General features: G+C 38.1%; 1 protein-coding gene across 2 annotated transcripts in view; it reads left to right on the plus strand.

Annotated features, from left to right (window-relative positions):
• Positions 1 to 227: 227 nt before the first annotated feature.
• Positions 228 to 24,173, plus strand: part of TAX1BP1 (Tax1 binding protein 1) — a 53,969-nt gene continuing 30,023 nt past the window's right edge. For both annotated transcript variants that reach the window (XM_088537671.1, XM_088537672.1), the window contains exons 1-5: positions 228 to 320; positions 2,486 to 2,669; positions 17,568 to 17,670; positions 20,718 to 20,905; positions 22,103 to 22,261. In XM_088537671.1, the coding sequence (XP_088393797.1) occupies positions 2,493 to 2,669; positions 17,568 to 17,670; positions 20,718 to 20,905; positions 22,103 to 22,261 (627 nt within the window). In that variant the 5' untranslated portion in view covers positions 228 to 320; positions 2,486 to 2,492. The remainder of the gene's footprint in view (positions 321 to 2,485; positions 2,670 to 17,567; positions 17,671 to 20,717; positions 20,906 to 22,102; positions 22,262 to 24,173) is intronic.

The raw sequence follows: 24,173 nt of genomic DNA on the forward strand, positions 1-24,173 counted from the left end.
TGAAACTGGGCTATGGGATTGTTACACAAGTCTCGGTAATGAAGCTGTGGGTCAAGCGCCGGCCCCAGGGCCAGCCGGGCCTCACGGCTGAGACCCCGGCGGGCAGGAGCGCCCCAGGGCGGGTGCGAAGGCGGAGGCAGCTCCGAGGAGCCCCGCGACGAGGCCGCCGCGGCCGCCCGTGCCCGCGCCGGCTCCAGCCGGTTCCAGTGAGCGGCCCGCCCCGCGCGGGGGGGCGGCTCTGGAAGTGACGCGAGCGGGAGGCGGCGCGGCGAGGAGTCCATGGCGGAGGCCCCGTGTTGATGTCCCCGGCGTCCTCCGAGGTAAGGGGCCCGCGGCGCCGGCCGGAGCGGGGCGGGTGGGCTCGGCGCTTTCTCCCCGCGTCGCTGCTCTCCTCTTCCTCCCGCCGCGGCACCTCTGAAACGGGGGCGACTGTTCTGCGCCACCTGGGGGCCGCCCACCCAGCTGGGGGGCCGTAGCCGTTGGGGCGGCCGTTGCTCCCTTCCCCCGCCTTCATGGCCGCCGCGGCCAGGCCGAGGGCAGAGGTGGTCGGTGCCAGGTCGGGCCGCCATGGGCCCTGGCAGGGAGGGCCCGGCGGTGTCAGGTGCAGCGGGAGGAGCCGTGCGGGCGGCCCGGCCCGGCCCGGCCCGTTCTGGTGCTTCCTGCCTGGCGAGCTCGGCGCCCCGCGGGGCTTTTCCGCGCGGCGAGCGGCCGCCCCGCGCGGGGCCTGGCACGTCCGTGGCCTCACGCAGCTTTTCCTTGTGCTCCCTGTTCGCCCTGCGAGCTTCGCCCTTAGGGAGTGAGCACTCAGCGTCCCCGCAGCTATCCTGGACCCGTAAGTAGGTCTCGGCTTCACCTAAGCCCCGCGGATTTTGCTGCTGCCCAGCGCTAATCCCTGCTGCCCTGCGCGCGGGCAGACTTGGAGCTCTCTCTCGCCCTGGGGAAGCAGAGCCCCTTTGCTGGCGTTTCCAGTAAAGCCACGCTTGGCTGACAGACCAAAACCGAGTGCTTGGCCTTTGCCTGCTCTAAGAGGCTGTCGTAAGGAATTTCCCAGTTTCTGAAATAAGTCTGTTTCAAGAAAATGTTAAATCCCGTTGTTTTTGTTGTTAATGCTTTGCATTTTTATTTCATTATTCTGGCTAACAAAAAGTGATATTCTGTTTCATGCCGATAGTATTTGGCTTTGCCTCAGATACCATAAAGCTATTAAAAATGAATGCGTTAGTTAAACTTGGAAGAAAGTTGTGACTATTTTTTTTTTTGAGAGGGAGAGTTGTTTATTTAAAAAAAAAACTTTTTCTTAAAGTTCTATGGTTTGGGGTGATTTTGAGAGGTATCATGAGTATAACTTTCTCTTTTGAGGGGGGTGAGAATTTTCAGAGTTGTAGGCTCTAAAACCTGTTATATGCCTGTAGATCTTGAAGTTCTATAACAGATGGGATTTATTTGTATTCTCCAAAGATGTACTCCTCCTTGTCCCTAAAGAAAATCTTTTAATGTTTATTCAGTTTTTTGGTTTTGTAAATTCTTACCTAGTTTCTATATTTCCTAGTTTTCACTATTAAGGGTTTTTTTTTTTTTTTTTTTGGCTTGTGTTTCTTGGTGTCCGTATGTGCCTCAATTACATTGAGTCAGATGATAATGCGCTTAAAATATTGAAGGCTTAACCAAAAACATCTCTGTTTCTTACTTGTTCAGATGAATAACTGTTTAGTCCTGAGCACATTTTATTTTAGGAAATATGAGCTCTTCTTGCCAGAAATAAGCCCTCAATCCTCTCATACTCAATGTTCTGACAAACTTGTGATGGCAGACTAAAATCTGATAGTTGAAACTTGCCAGTTGAAACTTATTTAAATTTAGCTTTCTGACAGAGTTGTTCGATCTAAGGAAGGGATGTTCTTGGTCTGGTTGTGAAGCGTCTCTTTCATTTCTGTAGGTTTCAGTGAAATGTAACCTGAATGAGGACCTGAACAGAAAGTGCAGTAGTGCTTGTACAATCCAGTTGAATTCAGTGTTAATCCATCAAACTGCATATGCACCTAAATGTTCTCACTATCAATGAAGTCTACAGTTCATGGTAGTAAAACTAAATCTGCAGGATGAGGGGCTTGTAGAACAGTGCAAGATGCTCTCTCACTTCTATCTTCCTCAGGAGAAATGAGGAAATTGTTTTTTTCCCTTCATCACGTTTTTTTTCCGCCACTTTCTCCTGCTATTTTTGAGATGTAATGTTAGGGCCATTCAGCCCAGTGATGCCTTTTCTTCTTCTGTGTCCTCACTGAAGTGGATGCTCTTTCATTATAAGAGATGATTGTTTTGGAGTGATGCTGAGGCACTGCGCTTGGGAGAACTTGGCCTATTTCAGTCTGGTTTTGGAAGAGTGGAATTAATTCTTAAGTTTCTATCTTGTGCATTTCAAATAGATTCTTTTATAACCAAATTCTTCCACTGTATTTTAGTAGTAACTTCTAACATTTTGTTACAGATCAGCCATGTCATCCTTTCAAGAAGTTCCATCTTCAGCTAATGCTTTGCAGACATCCAATTTTGCACATGTGATTTTTCAAAATGTGGCAAAAAGTTATCTTCCAAACGCGCACCTTGAATGTCACTATACACTGACCCAGTATATCCATCCTCATCAGAAGGACTGGGTTGGCATTTTCAAGGTAAGCAAAGCTTGTTCTATTTCCATTTTCCAGATATTCCCTCTTGTTTTCTCTTACTAGTTTTAAAAATTCCAACAGCTATAAAAACTGTCCTGTAAAGTGGAATACTTCATTTTACCCCATCCAAACTAAACACATGTAAGCTCAAAGTAATTGCTGCTTGTTTGCTAGCATTCTGAGTGAAATAAAACAAATGTGTTAGTTGCTGCTATATGAGTCCTTGGAGGTTTTTTTTTTTTTTTTTTTTTTTTTTTTTTTAACCAAGAGGTGGAATTGGAGGACAAAATTGGAGAAATGAGTAAACTCTGCTGGAGTAGAGGGAAGCTGTGATGAGGTCATGGGATGCACAGCTAAATGGAGATAATTTGGGAAGAGGAGTGTAGGCAAAGAGTTCAGTTGGAGTCGGACCGAAGTTACGAAAAATATGAGCCAAAGTAAATGTAAAATATGTGTGGAATGAAAAAAGTCAAGCTGGAGAGATTATGACCCATGTTCCTGGCTCATTTTTGTTGCTATGCCAGGCAGAACAGTAGAGATTACTAAAATTCATTGTTGTTTTGAGGAGAAAAAAAAATTAAAAAGGGAAGGAGTGGGGCCAAACAAACTGCTTTGTATCACTGCTTTGGTGTGCTTTGAGCTGCGCAAAACATTTTGTTAGTGTGACTGAGTGGGTGTGACTGGAGGGAGGAACAGGCAATGTGTTAAACGGGCTGTGCTGCAGTAAAAACAAAAATTTAACCATCTGTGGAACTCTCATTTATTTATTTCATAATCTGTTCCAGCCTGATCCAAGGGACTCCTACCTGCATGATGTGATTAAAAATTTAAGTTGTATTCTCTTGTTCTGAACAGAACCACTTTGAGAACACTAGGTTTCAAAGAACGTGCAATTTCAGACCAAGAATTTAATCACAAAAGTTGCAACCACTTCTTGCAAGAACTAAAAAAGAGCTGTAATATTTCTTTTTGTAAGTTTAGAGGTTTGCTGAAGACACTTACCCTGCTAATTTTTAAAGGTTAATAAGTCTCTTTCCTGGGATTAGAAATGGATTACATCTTTTATCTATTCCTATTCAAGAGTACTTGTATGCTTTATTGTCAATATAGCTCTTAATAGATCATAGTTCAGTAAGGTATTTGAGCATTTAAAGGATGTTTTGATAAAGGGCTTCAGAATACCTTGGCAGTGGATAGGAGTAACAAATCATCTATTACTGAAGAACCTTTGCCTCAGAAACTGCCTGCTCTTAGTTTAAGAATACATGACTTCTTGTCATGTCACCAGTGGCAGATGACCAATGAACTGTTAGTCTTTTGCAAGCCAAGTGACTTCTGCCAAAGTACAAGTACTCTAGTCATTTAAATGCTACATGCAATGACTGTACAGTCCCCAAATTGCGCAAGGGAGGCACTAACTACAAGCAGATGTTATTGATGTGAGGTTTCCTAAATATGTCTGTGAATTTTGGTTATCTGGAAAGTTCAAACCAATGGTGTGACTCAGCAACTTTAATGTTTTAGTAAAGATTTGAGTTCCGTTAACATGACTGACAAAGCGTTCAAGAGTTGGTGTTGCTCATATTACACATAAATATTTTGAAGTTATTTAAATATACTTTGAGAAATGAATACTGTGGCTTTGTGTGTGTGGATCTGAGAGAGGGAGGCAGTTGGTGGGAACCCAAAATCTCTAATTAGGGATTTTTCAGTGATTATATGAAATGCTGTGTACATAATACAGATATCTTTCCCTTTGATCTCCTCTTGATTGTGATGATAGATGTAGTAAATTATTGATGTATGAGGTTTTTGTTCTACGTTGGCAATGTCAGCTAATACAGATTTGGCAGTCAGATGAGGAACACTTTAAGCTGGCATTAGTTAGTCCTGCTGCTGTTCCTTCTTCTGTTCAAGTGGCTTTTTTTCTCCTGCTTCCTCTGCGTTATGTAAAACAAGCTGTTGTGTTATGAACCACATCAGGGAATTGATTGAGTTAAAACCAACTTTTTAGAGACAGAATTGTTTTTTTAATTAAATTCCTTGTCTGAGTTCAAAGAAAAGAAACATCGTGAGATGGGGAAAAGGATGGAAATAGCTTTCTTCGGCTCTGTCAGTTTATCCTAACTAGTGCTGGGCATCCAGTTTTAACATAGTTACAGTACAATGAGTTGAATGAAGCCAGTTGTCCAGCCATATCTGTACATATGAATATGTATGCGCATGGGTAATGTTTACAGTAAAGTAAAAAAACTCATTTTTCTTGCGATAGATATTTCAGACAAAAGTTGTATATACTGTGATCTGGGTGTAAAAATGACTAACTTCAAGAAAACTACTATTACAGGATAATCATCCATCCAGCTTGAGGTGCTTTGTAAACTAATGAAACGTGTCGGGGTGGTATCATCACATACTTAGGATGCGATGTATGCCTAGAAAAGTGATTTTCAGCATTAAGCAACAAGGAATTCTTGACTAATTAGGTGGGAACGAGGATTAGTAGCCTTCTGTATTGGCCTAGTAGGTAGGGAAAACTACGCTTCTGTAAGCGTCAAAGCATCAATTCAGTGACTGTGTAGGGGGACTAGAAGTCCACCTCGTCTCACTGAGGGAATAAACTTTTTAGAAAACAAACATGTTTAAAATAGCATTTTTTAACCTTTGCCCGGATTACCACAAAGTTATTCATGTTGTAATAGTCAATATTTGGAATAGATGCTTTCCTCTATCTGGGGGAAAAAAAAAAGTCTAGTGATAATTTCAGATTAGCATAAAAAATTAAAAGTAGAGGCTAAGATTTTTTTTTTCTTATGAACGTTATTATTAGTGTTTTTAATGCTGATTTTTGTTCCATCTTAGATGACGGCAGCTTCAGCTGTGTTAGCTAAGAACTTTTTTTATTGTACTGAACAATTTTATAAGGACCTTTAAGTGAGTGTTTTTCACTTATGTTGCAAGTCCAAGTGCATTTTCTTTGGCAGCAGTGATGTCTTAAGTAGGTATTGGTTGTATGTATTTATATTTGTACAAATATATATCCTTATATGTATGTATATATGTGCACATACACACACACATCCTCTCATGTATACACATATATATGCATATAACACCTGTATACACACATTCTCATATATGTGCATGCACACACATGTAAGCATGCAGCCTTGTACCATCCTGCTTGTTTTGCTAGTGCAGCTGTTTGTACAGCGAACTGGAGCAGGGAAGTGATCTGCCTGAGAAACACCTACCCTCTATGGTTCCTGCTTTCATCACCTTATTTCCCAGCTAGTTTAGTGTCCCAGTTTGGCTGTGTGGGGTAACAGGCGAGTGAGCTGCCAGCACTGTGATTGAGACGAAAGTGATCTGGCAAGGAGGGAGTGAAGGGCTAGGCCTACCTGACTGAAATGGCTGCTTAATGGGAAAAAATGGTATAAGTTTTTCTTTAAACTTTTTTAAAGTTCTGTTTTGAAGAGCAGCTTTTAGGGATCCGATTCACGTGTTTTACAAATCGGAAGAGGGGGAAAACTGCTTTTATTTATCGAATATCATGCTTAACCAATCTGATAGCCTTCTGTGATGGAATGACTGGCTGGGTAGATGAGGGGAGAGCAGTGGATATTGTTTACCTTGACTTCAGCAGGGCTCTTGAAACTGCCTCCCATAACATCCTCATAGGGAAGCTCAGGAAGCGTGGGTTAGGTGAGTGGACAGTGAGGTGGATTGAGAACTGACCGAAGAGCAGAGCTTAAAGGGTTGTGATCAGTGGCGCAGTCTGGTTGGAGGCTTAGTGGTGTCCCCCAGGGTGCAGTGTAGTCATCAGTGACCTGGATGAAGGGACAGAGAGCACTCTCAGCATGTTTGCTGAGGATATGAAACTGGCAGTCATGGCTGCTACATGAGAGCCATACTGACATTCACAGAGACCTGGACAAGCTGGAGAGATGGGTGGGGAGGACTCTCCTGAAGCTCAGCCATGGCAAGTGCTGGGGCCTGTGTGCAGGCAAGAACAACCCCAGGCACCAGTGCAGGCTGGGGGTGACCTGTTCTGTGGAGAAGGGCCTGGGGATGCTGGTGGACTGCAGGCTGGCCATGGGCCAACAGTGCCACAAGAAGGCCCATGGTCTTGGGGTGCGTCAGGAGGAGTGCTGCCAGCAGGTCCCAGGAGGTGGTCCTGCCCCTCCACTCAGCCCTGGTGTCCCTGGGCTCCCCAGTATGAGAGGGACATGGAACTGCTGGAGGGAGTCAGGGGTCTGCTGGAGGGAGTCAGCACAGGGCTGCAAAGGTGATCAGGGGGCTGGAACATCTGTCCTACGAGGAGAGGCTGAGAGAGTGGGGCCTGTGCAGCCTGAAGAAGAGAAGGCCGAGGGGTGACCTTACCAGTGTGTATAAAAACCTTAAGGGAGGGTGGCAAGAGGATGGCGCCAGACTCTTCAGTGGTGGCCAGTGACAGGACAAGAGGCAACGACCACAAACTGAAGCGCAGGAAGCTCTGCCTTAATTTAAAGAAAATCTTCTTGACTGCGAGGGTGGCAGAGCGCTGGAGCAGGTTGCTTGGAGAGGTTGTGGAATCTCCTTCCCTGGAAATATTCAAAACCTGCCTGGTCGTGATCCTGTGCAGTGTGCTGCAATGTCCTGTGCAAGGTGGCTGCCTGTGCAGGGATGTCCCTTCCAACCTCAGTTATTCTGTGATTCTGTTAAGTGCTCTAGTGTTGTGTAGCTTGCATGAAAAGTGATGCTAGTAATGGATTTATTGTTAAGGGGAATAAATTGATTGTAAGAGTTTATTTCTGTATGTTTTATTGTGTTTATTTTTATACAGAAAATTCTTTTTGCTCTGCATTTCATCTTTTTCTTCCATCTAGTATACTTTTTTCTTTCAGGTGCTGTATTTTTTCTTTATGCAGGTTCTTTCTGCTTCTGCCCCCTCTGAGTTTTCTGCCCTCCTTCCATGTTTTCTGTACCTCAGTATTCAGTTTTCATCACTTCTGTTTTGTAGTATGCAGTAGTGCCTTCAGTGAAAGCTGAAGGTTTGTCATTGCCTTTTGAAATATTCTTGCAAGGAAGATATCTAGAAAAAGCAACTTAGAGGAGCCGAAGTAAGATAATTTTCTGTCTCACTGTTGCCTAGCAGAGGTTATCAAAAAGTGCCTTGTAGGCCTTGTGTCTTATTTGGGAGTTGAGTTGTGATACTACATGGAAGATAACTCCTAAGCTACAATCTACTGACTATCAGAAAAATGTGCTTATTACTGTAGCTGGTAGTTCTGGTGTAGTTAGGATTGAAAAGATAGTTCTAAGTTTTTTTTATTTATTTATTATTATTATTTTTTTAATTGGCCTAGTGTTTGATATGTCTTGTTGGGATGTAGACTAGGACCTCACTCTGAGCTAAGGGTCTGTGGCATACAGCATTATTACAAAGAACTAAACAAGTCTCCAAACAATAGCAATGCTGCTGAAGTTTAGCTGCTTAATACAGCTGAAAAGAGCTTAATAGACCGTAGATGAAACTTTTTAATGATCTCCAGTGTGATTTAAGTTGCTAAATGTTGGTCTTTTGTAATGCCGAATAAACAGGCAAACAGAGCTTCTGGGCACAAGGTCAAAATTTAAAACTTTCCAAATTATTTTATTGTTTAGATAAAAGCAAGCCTAGTGCTCATAACCATAGGGATAGTGTTGCCTATGCAGTGAATTATGGGACAAAGGAGAATATTCCAATCACACCATTTTCATACATACGTATCTAAAAGATGTGCACTCCTTACTAGACTGTGAATTTCAGTACGATACAAAGTACATTAATGAAGACAAAAAACATCAGTAACATCATATGAGAAGAAATTTTGACTGTATGGTGATTTCTGTGTGTTCCCTTTTTTCTTTCCAAGGAAAGATTAGAAAACAATTTTTGACTCTTATCTTTCATTGTTGCTGTTTCTTAATTTTTGATGTTCTGGAGGGTCAAAGTCTATCTGTAATCAAACTCCAAAAGGTCTTGATTGTTAACCTCTGTCCTTGCTTGTGCTACCATGTTGGGAAGTAAACCTGAAACAGAAAACACAGTTTTGGTAGTACTGGTCTAGTGCTCGGCATATTCTTACTGAGCCCGAATCTGTCCTGCTCTTTTATTGCAACCAGAATTGAGATCTTTCCCTGTAGTGAGGGAAGTGTAGATGACAGGACTCGATGTTCCTGATGTGGAGCCAGAGAGGGAGAAAGTTTATCATTTGTGATGGATTTCATAGAGGATCTCTACTCACAGAATAATCTGAGCCAGCTATTCCCTTGTTCTTTCCGTCCTCTTCTCTCCGATTAACCTAAATTTGGAGAGACCCTTTGAGTAATGCAGATCAAAACCTTTGAAGCCAGGAGGAACAGTTGATATGTGCTACATTTGGTTGCAAAAATTGTGTGGCCGAGAGGTGATCCTAAGCTCTCTATGGGGAACTCTACAGCTTGTGATTATTTCTCCATAAAGTGAAATAATCATATTGTCATGTGATTTTTTTTTTTTTTTTTTTTTTGGCGTGTGTAGCTTTTTTGTTTTGTTTTGTGTTTTCTCATTATTAATGCATATTGGCCAGATTTGCAGAAGTGTTTGAAAAGATCTATTTGGCTTTTAGGAAAAAGTGATTGCTTCTCTGTCTAGGGCATTTGTGTGTGAATAGGATTGACAGATATTTAGTGTCTAGTAGAGTCTGGTTTACTATACATTTCAAAAACACAGTGAAATCCTCCACTTGAAGTGAGTAGAGTGGTTTGTGCATAATGTATTTTTTAGATTTCTGAAGCTTTGAGACCTACAATTTTTGCTGAGGCCAACGTGCTGGAAAGACATTATAAGCAAGTAACTTTTACCTATATTAAAAGAATGGTTTTGTTTTTTTGTCGTTATTAGTCCATCAGAGCTTTTGTGTTCTTGAGTTCTAATTGGTGTATTTTTCTATGTAGGCTACTTTACAATTAAAGTCATACCATAAGAATGTTACACATACTCTGGGATTGAGTATGTGCCTCTAGAGAAGAAAAGGAAATTCATTTTTAATATCTGCAATTAATTATGGCGATCTGATTTTCTGCTAGCCTAACATTGGGAAAAAAATGAGTAACCAGTGTTGGGAAGATTTTAGTAGATTATTTGAGCACAGGAATTTCAGGCTTGTTCTGTGAGCTTGAAGCTGCTGTTCGTGCATCAGTACAGTACATGTATTTATATGCAACATAATGCATTGAAGAGGCAGAAATTGTGATTTACAGTTAACCTCAGAATTGGCTTGTTTATGCTCAAAGTCCTGTAACAGAATTTAATAGTGGATTTAATTGATAAGGTAGCAAATAGCTTAGTTGCTGTGTTGTATCAAGACAAGACTATAGGTTTATTTATATATATGTACACACTGTTCAGAGCTGTTTAGCTTTTGAATCACAAATAAGGCTATACTTTGTGTGAGCAGTTTCACTGTCCTACTTTTGTAGACAGCTGTCTCGGCTATTCATTGCTTCTGTATCTACAGATCACCTGTATCTGCATCTACAGATCACTCCATGTATGGAGTACAGGACATCAACTAGATATGTATCAACTAGGCACATATCGGAAAAAAAAATTTTCAGATTGTCACCGCATAGCAGACATAATGGGGACAGCATGTAATGTTTTAAAATGGCCGGGAGAAGAGATTTGATTTGGTGTTTGTGGTGGTGTTTTTTTTTTTTTTTTGGTTTGGTTTGGTTTAGGAATTTGGAATATTTTGGGGATTACTCTGTTCACAAAGTAGACAGAATTTGCTGTTTTCTGATTTGCTGCCTTAGGAAAGGCAAATCTAAAATACCTGCTTTTTTTTGTTTGTTTATTTTGTTTTTTAAGCCCTCTTCATTTTCATGCAGAAAATGAACAATGTTCTTTAACGTCTCTAAGCAGGATGAAAATAATCTAGTCTTATCTGATATTAACTGTGACTTAAATGTCGTAGTACTTCTTGTCAAAGTGTCATGAATTTTCTAATAATATTTACTGTAGTAGGTTTGTGTGATGAAAGAAAGGAGTGATGTAACGAAAAGGTCAGTAGCTGGTAACAATTTTGGAAGAAAAAAATTATACTAATTTATAGTTTCATGAAATGTGATAATAAATTAATCTTTCCCTCCACCCACCCTATTTTTTTACTACGTTTTCATGCTTATCTCTTAAAGTAAACAGTAACTCTGTTACTCTTTGATCTGTCATAACACTTCTTTGGACAGTCCTTTACACATGTACCAAGTTGTCTTTTAAAGAGTTCATATTGTTTCCATTCTCATTTTGATTGATGCTTCGTAAGGGAGAAAGTCCCCTGTGGTCTAGGCACCCTATGTCAATGTCATGTTGGCAAATTCCTCTGAACCATGCGATGGAAATAAACTGCCGAGATGGTAATAGGTTAGGATTCTGATAGTACCTTGATACAGCAACAAGTACCATATGTTCGCAATAGCCTGGATTAAAAGATTGGTTGTGCGTGTTCATAACACTCAGCAGAGATGGGCCTCCTTGGGCACAGACATGTGAGAACATCATAACGTTACGAAAGCTGAGATCCAGTTGAGGACCTTGCAGCCATCTTCTACCTTCTACCTGAACCAAAGGTTTAACCTTTGGGCTCTTGCTGTACAAAAATGCTTATCTCATTGTGAACAGTGATACCATCTCTGAGATAAAGTCTTTAATGACTGGGACTGATGCAAGTCAAAATTGCATGTCATATAAAGTGTTCTTAGAAATATTAATAAAAATAAAGATGTGTCTCTGACTTCAGTATTCACTTATTTTGAAATATCTACCTTAATGTAACCAAAATACAATCATTTTAAAAGAGTTTTTCTTCAGGTCCGTCTTGTAATATATTTTTGATAGTGTTCTTGTTGTGTAGTTGTCCCTTCTACAATTGGCATCTAAGCATCAGTATTTGATAGTAGCACTGTCATGCTATTGATGTGATAGACTTTTGAACATAACGCACTATTCGTCAACCTCCAGTGGGTAATTTTGCCCAGTAAGGGCTTCACTGCCCTCAGGTGTCTCTCTCTTTTTTTTTTTTTTTTTTTTTTTTTTTCTTTTTCTCCAGCTGTTAAACAGCTCCTAAGAAATTTTTACCTCTCCCATACAAATTTGCCCTTAGTAGAGTTGCTGTAGCCACAGTGGCACTGCTGGGACTGATGAGTAATGTTACTTCAACTCAGTTATAGCACAAACAAAACTCGGTTATGGCGCAAACAAGGATTTGCCCTATTGTGGTGAAGAAATCGCTTCTGAGGATACTTGGCCCCATTGCATTTTCTCTCAGCATTTGTATTCTCTGTGCTTTGGATTGAAACAACTACTTTTTAAAAAAATGTAAGGGCTGGTCACTCTAGTTTTTGTTAATAGTAATTATAGTGTGTTCATGTGTGTGCAAATGCTGTTTATTGTCTGTAACGTTGCTTCTTTCAGAGCTATTGTACATTTACAGTACTTGGAGTGCTTTGCAGAATTACGGTCTAAACTACGTATTTTTTCTCTTGAAATACTAAAAAAGGCAAAACTTAGTGAAACTTCCTGAAGAGTGTGTGTTGTAGCCTGTTTTAGAATTGGGTAATAATGTTAGGGATTTACAAGAAAGGCCCACTGAATAAGTTAAAATTGATTCAACTAAACAAGTGTTTCCTGGGTTTACCTCTTCGTTCAGTTGTTAGAGCATGTTTTGTATAGATAAGATATTCTTAATGCAGCGTGATGAAAACGGCAGTCCTTCCCGTTGCATAAAAACATTGCATAAAAACTTTTTGAAGCCAAGGAAGAAAGTGATAACTGCCCTTGACTAAACCTGGAATAGTTAAGGCAATCACACTGAAGGTTGTCAGCTGACTTTGTCAAGGCATTATAAAAAGAGAGAAAATGAGTAAAATACGAAAGAAATTAAAGAAAAAAAAACTTATTCCTTCTTTCCTCCTGGTTTGTAAATACCTAGAATGGCGGTTTGAGGTGAAGGGAATTGAAGCAGATTGAATAAGTAATTCACAAGGTGTCACTGAATTCTAGATGTTGTTTTGTTTGTTAGCCTTTTTTTTTTTTTAAAAAGTTCCACTTTCACCTTTAGTTCAATAAATTAAAAATGAAAGTGGAACTTGTTTATATGTGATAAGCACTGTACAGTTATAAGGGAGTTTGTATCCTGGAAAACTTGCATTTTGTGTAAGACTAAATCAAATAGATACTAAAGGAGGAACAGCAAAATAAAATGTTTTTCATTATTTTTCCTCAAATATTTATTTGATAACTCATTGACATGCAGATGATTCCCAGGTGTGTGTGTTTGGTGGTTGTGTGTTTTTGTTTTTTGTTTTGCATCATTTAGTTTGCTAGTCAGCTGTATTTTTCCTAGCTTTTTTTTTTTTTTTTTTTTTTTTTTTTTTTTTTGGAGACGTATGCTGCGAGTAAAATGTAAATATGACTAAATTAATTGAATGTGGGCCATTTTGGTGAGAATAGGTCCAGGGACCTCACTGAATATGAGAAAGCTTTCATGGTGACTGAAAACCTATCAGGAGAAGGAGGTGCAGTCTGATTAGTGTTGTGGGCAGTGGAGTCGTTCTCAGTTCCTAGCCAAACTGAAGAACTGCTCAGCGTTGGGCATCTAAAACTTCTGGTCTTCAACACTTCCCCTGTGCCTACAGATACTTTTCACATCTAAATAGGTGCATATGTAACAAAACAAGTAGTTCGAAATATCTTAAGCTGCAATAAGTCTGATTGCTTTGAAATGCAGAGTGCTCCCAAGATAACAAAACTTCAGCTTCAGTAGGAAGCTGAAATACAGTAAATGGATTATTCCATAATGTCTTACTAAAGTTTTCTATTTTATGGAAAGAAAATGAGTTAAATAGTGAGGATTTTTGAGTAACGTTGTTTGTACATGGTAGCATAATCTGGATATGATATGTGATGTGTAGTCATACACTTCATATTTTTGTTTAATAGAATGGCTTGAGTAGATGGAAGAAAGGATTTTTTGAAGCATTCTGGGCTGTTAATCATTGGAAAGCAAGGGGGTTGGAATACATTGTCAGCTTTCCATTTTAGAAATGGCTTTCTGAAAATGATTTTGGGGAATTAAATGTAGAAGAATGGAGAGGTTGACAGGCTGGGTTAATAGTTACTCGATAGTTAATAATAGTTAATTGTTTGAAGTTAATGCAAATAACTCATTATCAGTGCAGTTAAAAAACTCACGATCTATAATTTAAGACTTCTTTTTTGTCTAAGAAGTTGGGATTTTGTGCATGGGGGTTAAATCTGCAAACAAAATATTTAAGAATTTTGGATGATTTGCTTACAAAATAGTGATATTGACAGGGACACATGATGAACTAGTTAAGAGTTAACTGCAAGTCCTGTACTTTGTTTGAAGGGTTGTTTTTTTTTTCCTCCTCTAACTTCACAAGGTTTTGCTGTAGGATTCTTAAGTATTTCATAATGTGTGTGTGCTAGGATATGGGTCTTTTAATGTCTGCTTTGACTAATCCCAAGTTCTTTAAATTAGTCTAACAAGTCTGTGTACGTGTGTGTTTTCACTTCAAATGTAATGTTTCAGTGGCACCTTGCTTTTATGTTTAGCGGTGGATAGTGTGTTTACTTTTTAAACTGATATGAGAACTATGCATTTATTAAAGACAAATGAATAAAAAGATGCTAGCAAATTAAACACTTAACCACATATTTCTATTTGCTGCTTTGGTGTGAAATTATTGACAGTTTTCTTAAATCTTGGGCAGCTAGAATTTGAATTAGGTGAAACAGGAGAGAATAATTGCCATGAATTTCTGTGGTAAAAGTTCAGTTGAGTATCTATGGAATTTACATAGCACATGAAATTACATCAAACATGCATTGCATTTTGCAGTTCCAGAAAGCTACTAGAGGGAATTTCAGTAGGAATTACAGGAACAAATCCTATTTCCTTTTATTTTTGTGCAGAAAGTTTCCTGAATGTAATGGGATTTCTGTGCTTCTACCTGCTATGGTAATTTTCAGGTCTTAAAGATGTGTGTTAATGCTCTTTCTCTCTTTGGGGATTTTCCTGGGTTCTCCTGCATAGATAGGGTTGAAGATTTGAAGAGTCAAAATTGATTTAGGATAAGGGATATATACATATATATATATATATATATATATATATATATATATATATATATATATCCACCCACCCACCCTGACTCTTGCTGTATCAGTATAAAAACAACAGGATTGAAGGTGCTGAGTCACCCCAAGAAGTGGAGCATCGGCTGTAAAGGGTTTTGCAGGCAGATGGGATAATCTTTATCAGCTACTCAACTGCTTCTCAAAATTGAACATGTGGGCTGATTTTTAAAATTATTATTTAAGAATCAAAATGTAAGTTTTATTTATACTTCAAAATTAAGGAATATTTTGGCTAGAAAGCTCCGTGTTTTAGTCTGAGCTTCAAAATCACTTTCAAATCTTACTGCATGCCTTTAGTTATTTAAATGGCCATTTTCTGTGAAAGTTGTAAGTAATATATTTTCTTTAAAAAGCCCCTCAGGTTTTCTCTGGTATGCACTCCTGATTGATACTAAAGTAATTAGGAGTTACTATGCCATTTAACAACAGCTCCCTGTTGAACCATATGACCTTTGGGGTCTGATACTAAACCTAGGAAGATGAACAAAATACAAATTGTTGTGTTTACAAGGAGACCTTCAACTTGCACCCAAAACAAGTTTCCATGCACCCTTTTTTTTAATATTATGTCTCTTTCTTATTATCAACATTTTATCTTAAAGAAGGATGACCTGGGTTCACTTTTACCTCAAGTAGAAATTTCTTTAAGTGTAGTGCAGATAAGAGAGACGGGAAGAGCTGCTCTTAAGGGGAATCCAGTGTGGAAGTAGCCCGGTCTATGCCAGCTATTGAACCCCGGGCTAAGTGGTCTCCTACGCCTTGCAGCGCAGCCCCTTTTATGTTGCACTGAAAAGGTATCCGGCAAATGGATCCTTGAGATACCTTGTGTGGTATCACAACAAATGAATCCTTGAGAGAAATTCCGACACTTCCTTCCCTCCTGTACCACCCCTTTGTGCCAGCTGATGTGGCCTGGATAGTCTGTATCTGTTGTGATTGGAATAAGTTGTGTTGTGCTGATTAGCAGTCAGAGAAGGAGACTTGCTTTTCTGGTGCCTTTCATTAAAAGGAAAGTGTTTTCTGCAAGCCAGCATGCTTGATGGGAAGGATGCTATAAATTTTGTTTCCAGAGCTACAGTTTTGTTTTTGCTGAAGTAAACTGTGGGCTTGCTAACCAGCATCCTCATCTTTCTCTTCATTTTTGCTCTGGTTTCCTCTGGCCTGTGCCACTGACTTTATCTTGTGCTTTATCTCAGTTTTTAATTTCCTTTCTCTTGAGCAGTCTTAATTTCTTTTAGTATTACCCATATTTTGATACAACTATTTTTTTAAAGAGATGAAAAAGTATATTTATCAAAAAGCACCTCTAGATCACTCCTGAGCCATTCAGCATGTTTTTTTTAGCCTTTTTATCTGTGACATTATAGTGTCTTGCCATAAAGGAGGTTATGATCATGTAAGAGTAATTCTTATTTTTAAATTCCAATAAGATACTTCAGATTTAGTTTAGAAAGAAAATGCTGTTACAAAAGATTTAAAGTACCGAAAGCTTTAGTTAAAATATTTGAAGAGCTAAATCTAAATCTAGAACATCCACTGCTTATTTCTGTCTGTCTTCTCACCATGTTTTCATTTTCATCCTTCCTGTGGAAGCTGATTGTTGCTTGTCATTACTCAGCAAGGACCTTGTGTGTTCTGCAGCAGTGAGTTGCGTTAGCAACACTACTCAATCCCATTTTAAATTTTTGCAGCCACAAGAAAGATGCAGTTTCTTCATGTTTTCTTCTTTGCAGTGTCGCATTTTCACATATATACCCCATAGATCAGTGTCTCTTGAAATCTTACTAATTTGAAAAAAGCCATGGGGTAATTCACATGCTCAGATAACTTGAATGTTGTGTATTCAGGAATAAAGGTATTGTAGGAATCGAAACAGTAGAAGATGGGGAGGAGGGGAGATATAGTAGGGAAAGCAGATGTTGGATGGCAGAGGACCAGGGTTTGCTGGAGAAAATGTGCCAGGTAGACTACTCAAGGTGTTGTCCCCAAGCTGTTGAGGTACCATAGCTGTGTTTTTGCCAATAGCCCACTTATATTAAGTATACACATACATATGTGTTCCTGCAGACTTAATGTATGTAAGGAAGAGTTAGCATTTCAGTGCATGCTGCATTTCAGAAGTTTTTAAAATAGTGCTAGTCTTACAGGCCTGTCAAATTTGGCCTTTTAACTTCAAAAAAAATAGCTGTCTGCTCCATCCTTTTCATTAAAAGCTTTTTTTTTTCTCATCTTCGTGTTGGGTTATGTTCACAAAGCAGACAACATGGCAGAACTTGCATAAGATGTTTATGAACATCTTAGTACTAACTTCTGAATTAATCTTTCTAGTTTTTCTGCATACTAATGTATCTTTATAGAAAAAATTAAATATATTGTACCAAATAGTAGCTTAATATACAATGAAAACTGTCTGGTGTTTTAATTTATATAGACCCTTTTATTGCCTTAGACCCATTTATTGCCTCAGGTAACAAGCTTAATAAAATTCATGCTAAATCTTAGCAGGCTTGTTAAAATATTCTTGATTTCTAAACATTGTTAAATATATTTTTATTGCATGCTGAAGCTGAAATACACATATTACAGTATGTCGTAAAGGTCAGATCCTGCTATCCTAGCTGTGTATAATGAATTCTTCTCCTTAATGTTTTCTTTTTTGTTGTGGTTTATTGTAGGTTGGCTGGAGTACTTCAAGAGATTATTACACGTTTGTTTGGTCACCTATGCCAGAAAATTATGTGGAAGGATCGACTGTTAATTGTGTGCTGGTATTTCAAGGTAATGAAAGAATGCAGCATCAGCCTCTATTTGCTAGCTTTCACTGATCTATAAGACTATAGGTTAAAATGCCGTGTAACAGTTTAAGGTTTTTAAAAACACAGATTGGGAGAGATTTTTGCATGTATGTCTTCAGTGTGCTTTGTTGTTGTTGTGTCACCTGTGTTGAGTTTATTCTAATTTTAGATATGAAAAAAGGCTGTAAGATAAGTGGATTATGGTGTTTATTATTAATTTTTAAGTAGTAGGAGCTGTCAATACCAGGTGACAGGTTCAAACGGAGATAGAGGTGGTACTTTTATAAAGCCGATGTGTAGAATTTTCTGTGTATTATGGATCTACACATGCCTATAGGTCTACAAACCTGCATTTTAAAAAAGCACCTCCCCCCTCCCTACAGTTGGCTTTACACTTTATATATGTACGTGTGTGTGTGTGTGTGTGTGTGTGTCTCAATGTAATACAGTACTGAAGTCCAGAAGGGCTACTGGATTGGTTGGTTGACTTATTAAAAATTATGGTTTTGTCTACAGCTGCAAATAATAATAGCTTGAGTTGATCTACTGTTCTTTCTCTTGCCTTCTAGACAGGTTTTCTGTTAGCTTTGATGATAATCATATAAAATGGTCAGAAAATAGTCAGATCATGTGAGTAACTTTAAATCCTGTCAAACATATATTTCTCCTCTAGAGGCTGAGAAACTCATCCATTTTTCTACAGTTATCAAAAATGTTCTGGCTATTAATGAATGACACTGGGTTGGACTTGGGACTACAAGTCATGTAGAAACCAAGGGCTTTACATCCTCTTATCAGTTCCTTTGGGTTATCCAGTGTTTTTCTGTGTGCTATAGCTTGTGTGTGGTGTCATCTGTTACCTTCTTTGCTCAAAGTCCATCTCTTTTATGGAGCTGCCAGATTTCCATTCAAACAACCTTCCTGTTGTGTTTGAAATATTTTAGGACTACTTAAAGCTTACAGGAGATTCATTATCTGAGATAAATGAGACTCCTGTATAGCATGTTTTAACTATCTTTGTATGATCAAATAGGTATGCTGAGGGAAAAAAAATACAGGAGTGTGTTCTCTCCGGTACATCTTTGATACCAGAGAAAAGATTTTAAAAATCAACTTGAACCAGCTAAAAAACTTTCTAGAGCTGCAGGATAGATTGTTCTGAGTTAATTGTTCTGTGTAGCTCTGCCTTATTTAAACTTCGAATTGCGTAAAAGGGACTTAAAAGTGCAGTCATATGTAGGAGAATGTAGTCGGGTCCAAAAGTACAGAATGCCATAGTAACCTGTTCTTCACTGAGCTACATTTAATAAAGTAGAAGAGCCAATGAAAATGAAGTATTGTGTAATATCTGTGCTGTCCATGCAGTGAATTTTTCCATTTGTTAAAAAAGTAGGTAAGAGTACTGTGAAAAACCTTTAGGGTGTCTGGAATATAAGTTGAATATCTAATTAAAATAGAGTTTTTTTTTTTTTTTTTTTCTTGTGGTCTAGAGAAGTTTTTGGTTAATTTACTTATATTTAGATTTCATTATTTTGGTGGCAGTTAAAAGTGACTTTAGAAATGTATATTATGCATTCGGGCATTTTTGGTATCTTTCTCGTCTCTGATAATGGGCAAAATGAATTACGTAACCTGATAGAATGAGGAAAGAGAGTGGGGTGTGTGTGTGTGTGTGTGTGTGTGTGTGTGTGTGTGTGTGAGAGAGAGAGAGAGAAAGAGAGAGAGAGAGAATAAAAAGATACTCATGACAAAACACTCTTTAAATTTTTGTGGTATTCAACATCTGTTTCTGGAAGTACTGGGCATTTAGTTAGTGAATGGAATTTAATGATAAGAACGGTAATGGAAGGGTAAATAAATGGATTAAATCATGGTGAAATATGGACAGATGTGGATAACAGCACCTGCCACTGAATATTTATTTAAAAATAAAGTGGACTCAGTAGGTCAAATGTTAGGTGGGGATTTAGTATGCTGGAATCTTCCCTAAGCTATTTAGGGTGTCTGATAATTCAGCATTCTAAATTAAGCTGGGCGGGTTTTTTAGCATTAAATTGAGTAGCATGTACTTCCTTGTATTAACTAATAAAGGTAAAAATGTCAGTAGTTCTAGAAATGATTTAACACCCACAAGCATGTGAATTCAAGTGTTGTAAGGGGCTTCGAAGATATAGTGGGCAACAGTTGAATTCAATAGTCACCCTGAAATAATTGCTAATTGGTGTATGTAGTATTATGTATATAAGAAAGGCAATTCATTCTTTCTTTAAGAAAAACCTTTTGCTCTAGTTTTTCTTGATTTCAGAAAACAAACTCTTAATTAAGCTTTTTTATTTAATTCAGTTTTTCAGAAAACTCTTAGTTAAGCCTTTTTATTTAATTTAGTTTTCTGTCGGTGCTTGCAGAATGGATCACATGACGTGATCCATTCAGAGGAGGATCACTCCTCTGACCATTCAGAGGAGTTCCTTGTTTTGGCACCTAATGCAATAGTGGTGTGTGTGTGTTTATTTTTTATTCCATTCAAACATGTAAAATAGGACCTTTACCTTGAACCTGGTAAAGTTGCAGACTTCTTGTCTTATTTTTATTCTGTCTTTAGTTGTTGTTTTGATTCTATAAAGTGGTTGGAAGGGTACTAGGAATATTTTTTCTGTGTTTGCACAGCAGTTGCATAATCAGTCCTGATCCACTTATAAAACTTAAGGATTTTTCATTGCTGATGACTAAATCTACTTCATATGCACATATTCAGCTATTATCTAATGTGTTATAAGGTGATGTTTATATATAGCACCTTTTACCTGATTTTTTTTTCTAGGCCTTCATGTTCTATAATAATAAAAGTGAGGACACAGGGAGGAGAGGGACTAAATGTGGTGGCTTTACCTTCTACCATTTGACAGTTTTTGTGCTGAATGTGAAAGCCTAAGTCATATGTGATCTAATAATATATTTCAAGATGGGGAATTGCATAATAAATCTATTTTTGTGTAAAATGATTCTTTAAATACAAATTTATTTTGATAGGATATTATCTGCCAAATGATGATGGGGAATTTTACCAGTTCTGTTACGTGACGCATAAAGGCGAGATCCGTGGAGCAAGTACTCCCTTTCAGTTTCGGACCTCGTCCCCTGTTGAAGAGTTGCTCACTATGGAAGATGAAGGAAACTCTGATATGTTAGTGGTGACGACAAAAGCTGGACTACTCGAGGTTTGATTCACCAGTTCACAAAATGTTACCCATCTGCTTATTATGCATATTTCTAGCTTTTTGTTTAATATTTGATAGATGAGCCAGCAGACCACTTGCAGGTTAAGCGAGTAAATGTTTAAGGTGGTTACAGATATGGTATTGCACTGAGGATAGACTGGGAAGCCATGGGAGTTGCTCAGCTTCCCCATCTACACTGGCCACTGTACTAAGTAAATAGGCCAGTATTTCAAATATAGCTTTCTGTTTGGAGGGGAGTGGGAAAAGAAGATATCTTTTGTGTGAAACGGTGCTCATTGAAGGGCAGAAGAATTGAGTTAACTCCTATGCTCTTATTTGTATGCAACTGAGGAGTCCTGATAGCTGAGCTGAGTAATTGCAGGTGCCTAAATGAGTTAGAATAGCTCATTTTTTTCAAGTAGTTTTCTGCCTATTCTGCCTTTGTCTTTGCTGATTTGATGTGCGTAGACTTGCATACTTGCATCTAGAGTCAAGACAGTTCCAACTGCTTGGAGTTTCATAGGCTGAAACCTCCTTTAAAAATGTTTGTGAGAGTTGTTTTTCAGAAAATTGCTCTTAAGTTTGCTATCAGATGTTATTCTTTCAGTTCCCTTTATGCACGTATATAACACATTTCATTTATAGCTTTCAAAATTTAAAGACAAGAGACTCTGTGCAGAGATATAGCTGGATTATTTTTGCTTCTCCAGTCTTGGGAGTATAGATTTCAGTGCTAAAACTGAAGAAAGACTTTTCCAAACCCTTGTGACTGTCCCTGTTGATGTGCTTCTCCTTACTTCTGGATATGTGTGCATTCAGTATTTCATGAAATTACTCAAACATTGTTTTAATGTGCATGTCTACACTCAACAGCCTTTTCTCACCAAGCTGTCATCATCTTAATTAGCTCTTCCACAGTTGTGGTCACTTGGGAACAGTAAAAGCACTCACTTAAGGAGGAAAACTTGAGTATAAATAAAGACACTACAAAATGTGCTGTCTAATGGTGATGTAGTACTAATCAGTTAAAAGAATGAAATTTCAGAAATGGAGGAAGAATAAAGCTGAAATACTCTAGCCGGAGAATGCATGTGCTTTGTGGTTCTGCTTAAATGTAGGAGTAACTAGTTCTCCATTTGTTTAATAGGAATCCTGGGGAGAAAAATTATCAAAAAAAGAATGTTTTTCTTTTTACAGTTTAAAATTGAAAAAATAATAAAAGAAAAAGAAGAGCTATTAAAGGTAACTGCTGTTCTGGAAAAGGAAACTGCACAACTCAGAGATGAAGTTGAAAGACTGGAAAAAGAACTTAACCATGAAAAACAGAGATGTGAGCAACTGCAAACAGAGCAAAAGGTTAGTTGTATAACTGATTAAAGCTGATGCATAATGTCTGTAATCCTCCTTTTTTAAGAACCAATTAAACTGGGTGAAAATCAGCTATCAAAAACCCTCAGCAGTTGGATAGACATTTACACTAGAATAGGTCAGTTCCTATTAACCTCCTGCCACTATTCCTTTTATGTCGTAAAATGCTTAAAATATTTAAGGCTTTTGGTACCAGGCTTGGTAAGATAATCGATGACAGCTGTTACCAGATGTTTGACATTTAATTGTGGAATTCATAGTGGAAAGTAGTTGATAGTTTAAAGTTTGCTTACATTAGTTAAAACTGGAGGAAGGCTTTTTAGTTAAAACTGGAGGAAGGCTTTTTAAATAACGCCCATTAAGAAATAATTATATAAGAATACACAGTTTTGGGAATAGGGAGGAAAAATTTTGGAACTATAAAACAACATTAAGACTCAACAAAGAATGCTCCTGCCAGAGTATATAGAATGTAAAGAGCAACTTGTGACTTCCCTAAAAGGCTTCACAAAAGTCTGAAGATTTCCTAGGGGGGACTGAAGAAAATACTGAAAAATTAAGTTAGTGTTAATTGGTAGTGGAAATATAAATGTAGCTAAAACTAGAGCAAGTTTAATTTGGTACCTTACATCTGGTAAGGAGGAAATCTAATACCGTAGTGAAAGGTATACAAAAGTCAGACCTAATCCATTTTTAAGCTGCTCCTTTTGAAAAAAAACAACTTTTAGGAGAAGATTGAAAACATGTGGGAGGGAGGTGGTGACATGAACAAATTTGAAGTAATGAAGCCTATATAATTTAGCTGTGGACAGGAGTTAATAGGCTATTTCTAAATGCTAGTATGTATATGTCAGCAGTTCTGCAAGATACACCTTTAAAAGGAAGGGATTTGTAGGAATTAGAAACTGTTAAAACTTTGTATCTACAATGGTAGATAAGGGAAAGAAAAGACTGAGATCCATATATATATATATATATATATGCATATTCAAGTGCAAATCTTGCTTGTAAAAGAATTATTTTAATTTCAAGAATGTGTGAGGGCTAGTTTAGATCAGCAACACTAGAATTAAATCCTAATGTGCGTTTTGTGTATTTGCTTGATGTTCCAATAGGGAGCTTGAGGGGTAAAACTGAATGAGTTTGGCTGTCATCTGAGGTTCTAATTTAAAAAAAACAATTTGTGTAAATAAATTGTGATTTCTAATACACATTATCTCTACTACTCATTTTAAGAAACAACTTGATAAATTGAATTTTGCAAGCTGGCCAGCAGTATATCATATACAGACAGGCTGCATAAGAGCAAGATGCATACTATGTTGTGCTTACCTATGAGTTTTTTAGAACTTAAAAAAAAATCGGAATTTAACTGCAGGAATATTTTATGGCTTGTTGTGGGCTGGTGTTTTGTTCAAATGGTGATGTATTGTGATGAACTTCTGCTTATGGTTCAGGTAAGCAAATGTCAGAGGGAAGACTAGCTACTACTACCCTTCATCTATCTACAAGACAGTAGGATTTTGCTGCTGCAGGGTTGTGATTTTATTTATACTTTTCCTTTACATGTCTCAAATCTCTGACAGATTGCTTCCTTTTGCATTCCAGTCTGTTTTGACCTTTTGAAGGTTTTTCTTAGTTGAAACTTTTCTTTCATTTACCTTAATAAGCAAAATAGAAATCTTGTGTCGCTCTTGAACAACCAAAATTTAATTTCACTAAATCAGGCAGAGTAAACTCTAATATGGAGCAAGTTATTTAAAAAAAAAAAAAAATATATATATATATAGCTTTCTATTGAACCCTTCCAAACCTGAAGATGACTGTCTGTCTTCCTCCTTTACCCTTACCTCCCTCTATCGATACTTAGTTTAGCTTCAGATGAAGGGAATATATGTTT

Source organism: Tinamus guttatus, unplaced genomic scaffold (assembly GCF_059628265.1).
Source record: "Tinamus guttatus ecotype Peru unplaced genomic scaffold, ASM5962826v1 Tinamus_guttatus_pri_ptg000843l, whole genome shotgun sequence".
Taxonomy (NCBI): domain Eukaryota; kingdom Metazoa; phylum Chordata; class Aves; order Tinamiformes; family Tinamidae; genus Tinamus; species Tinamus guttatus.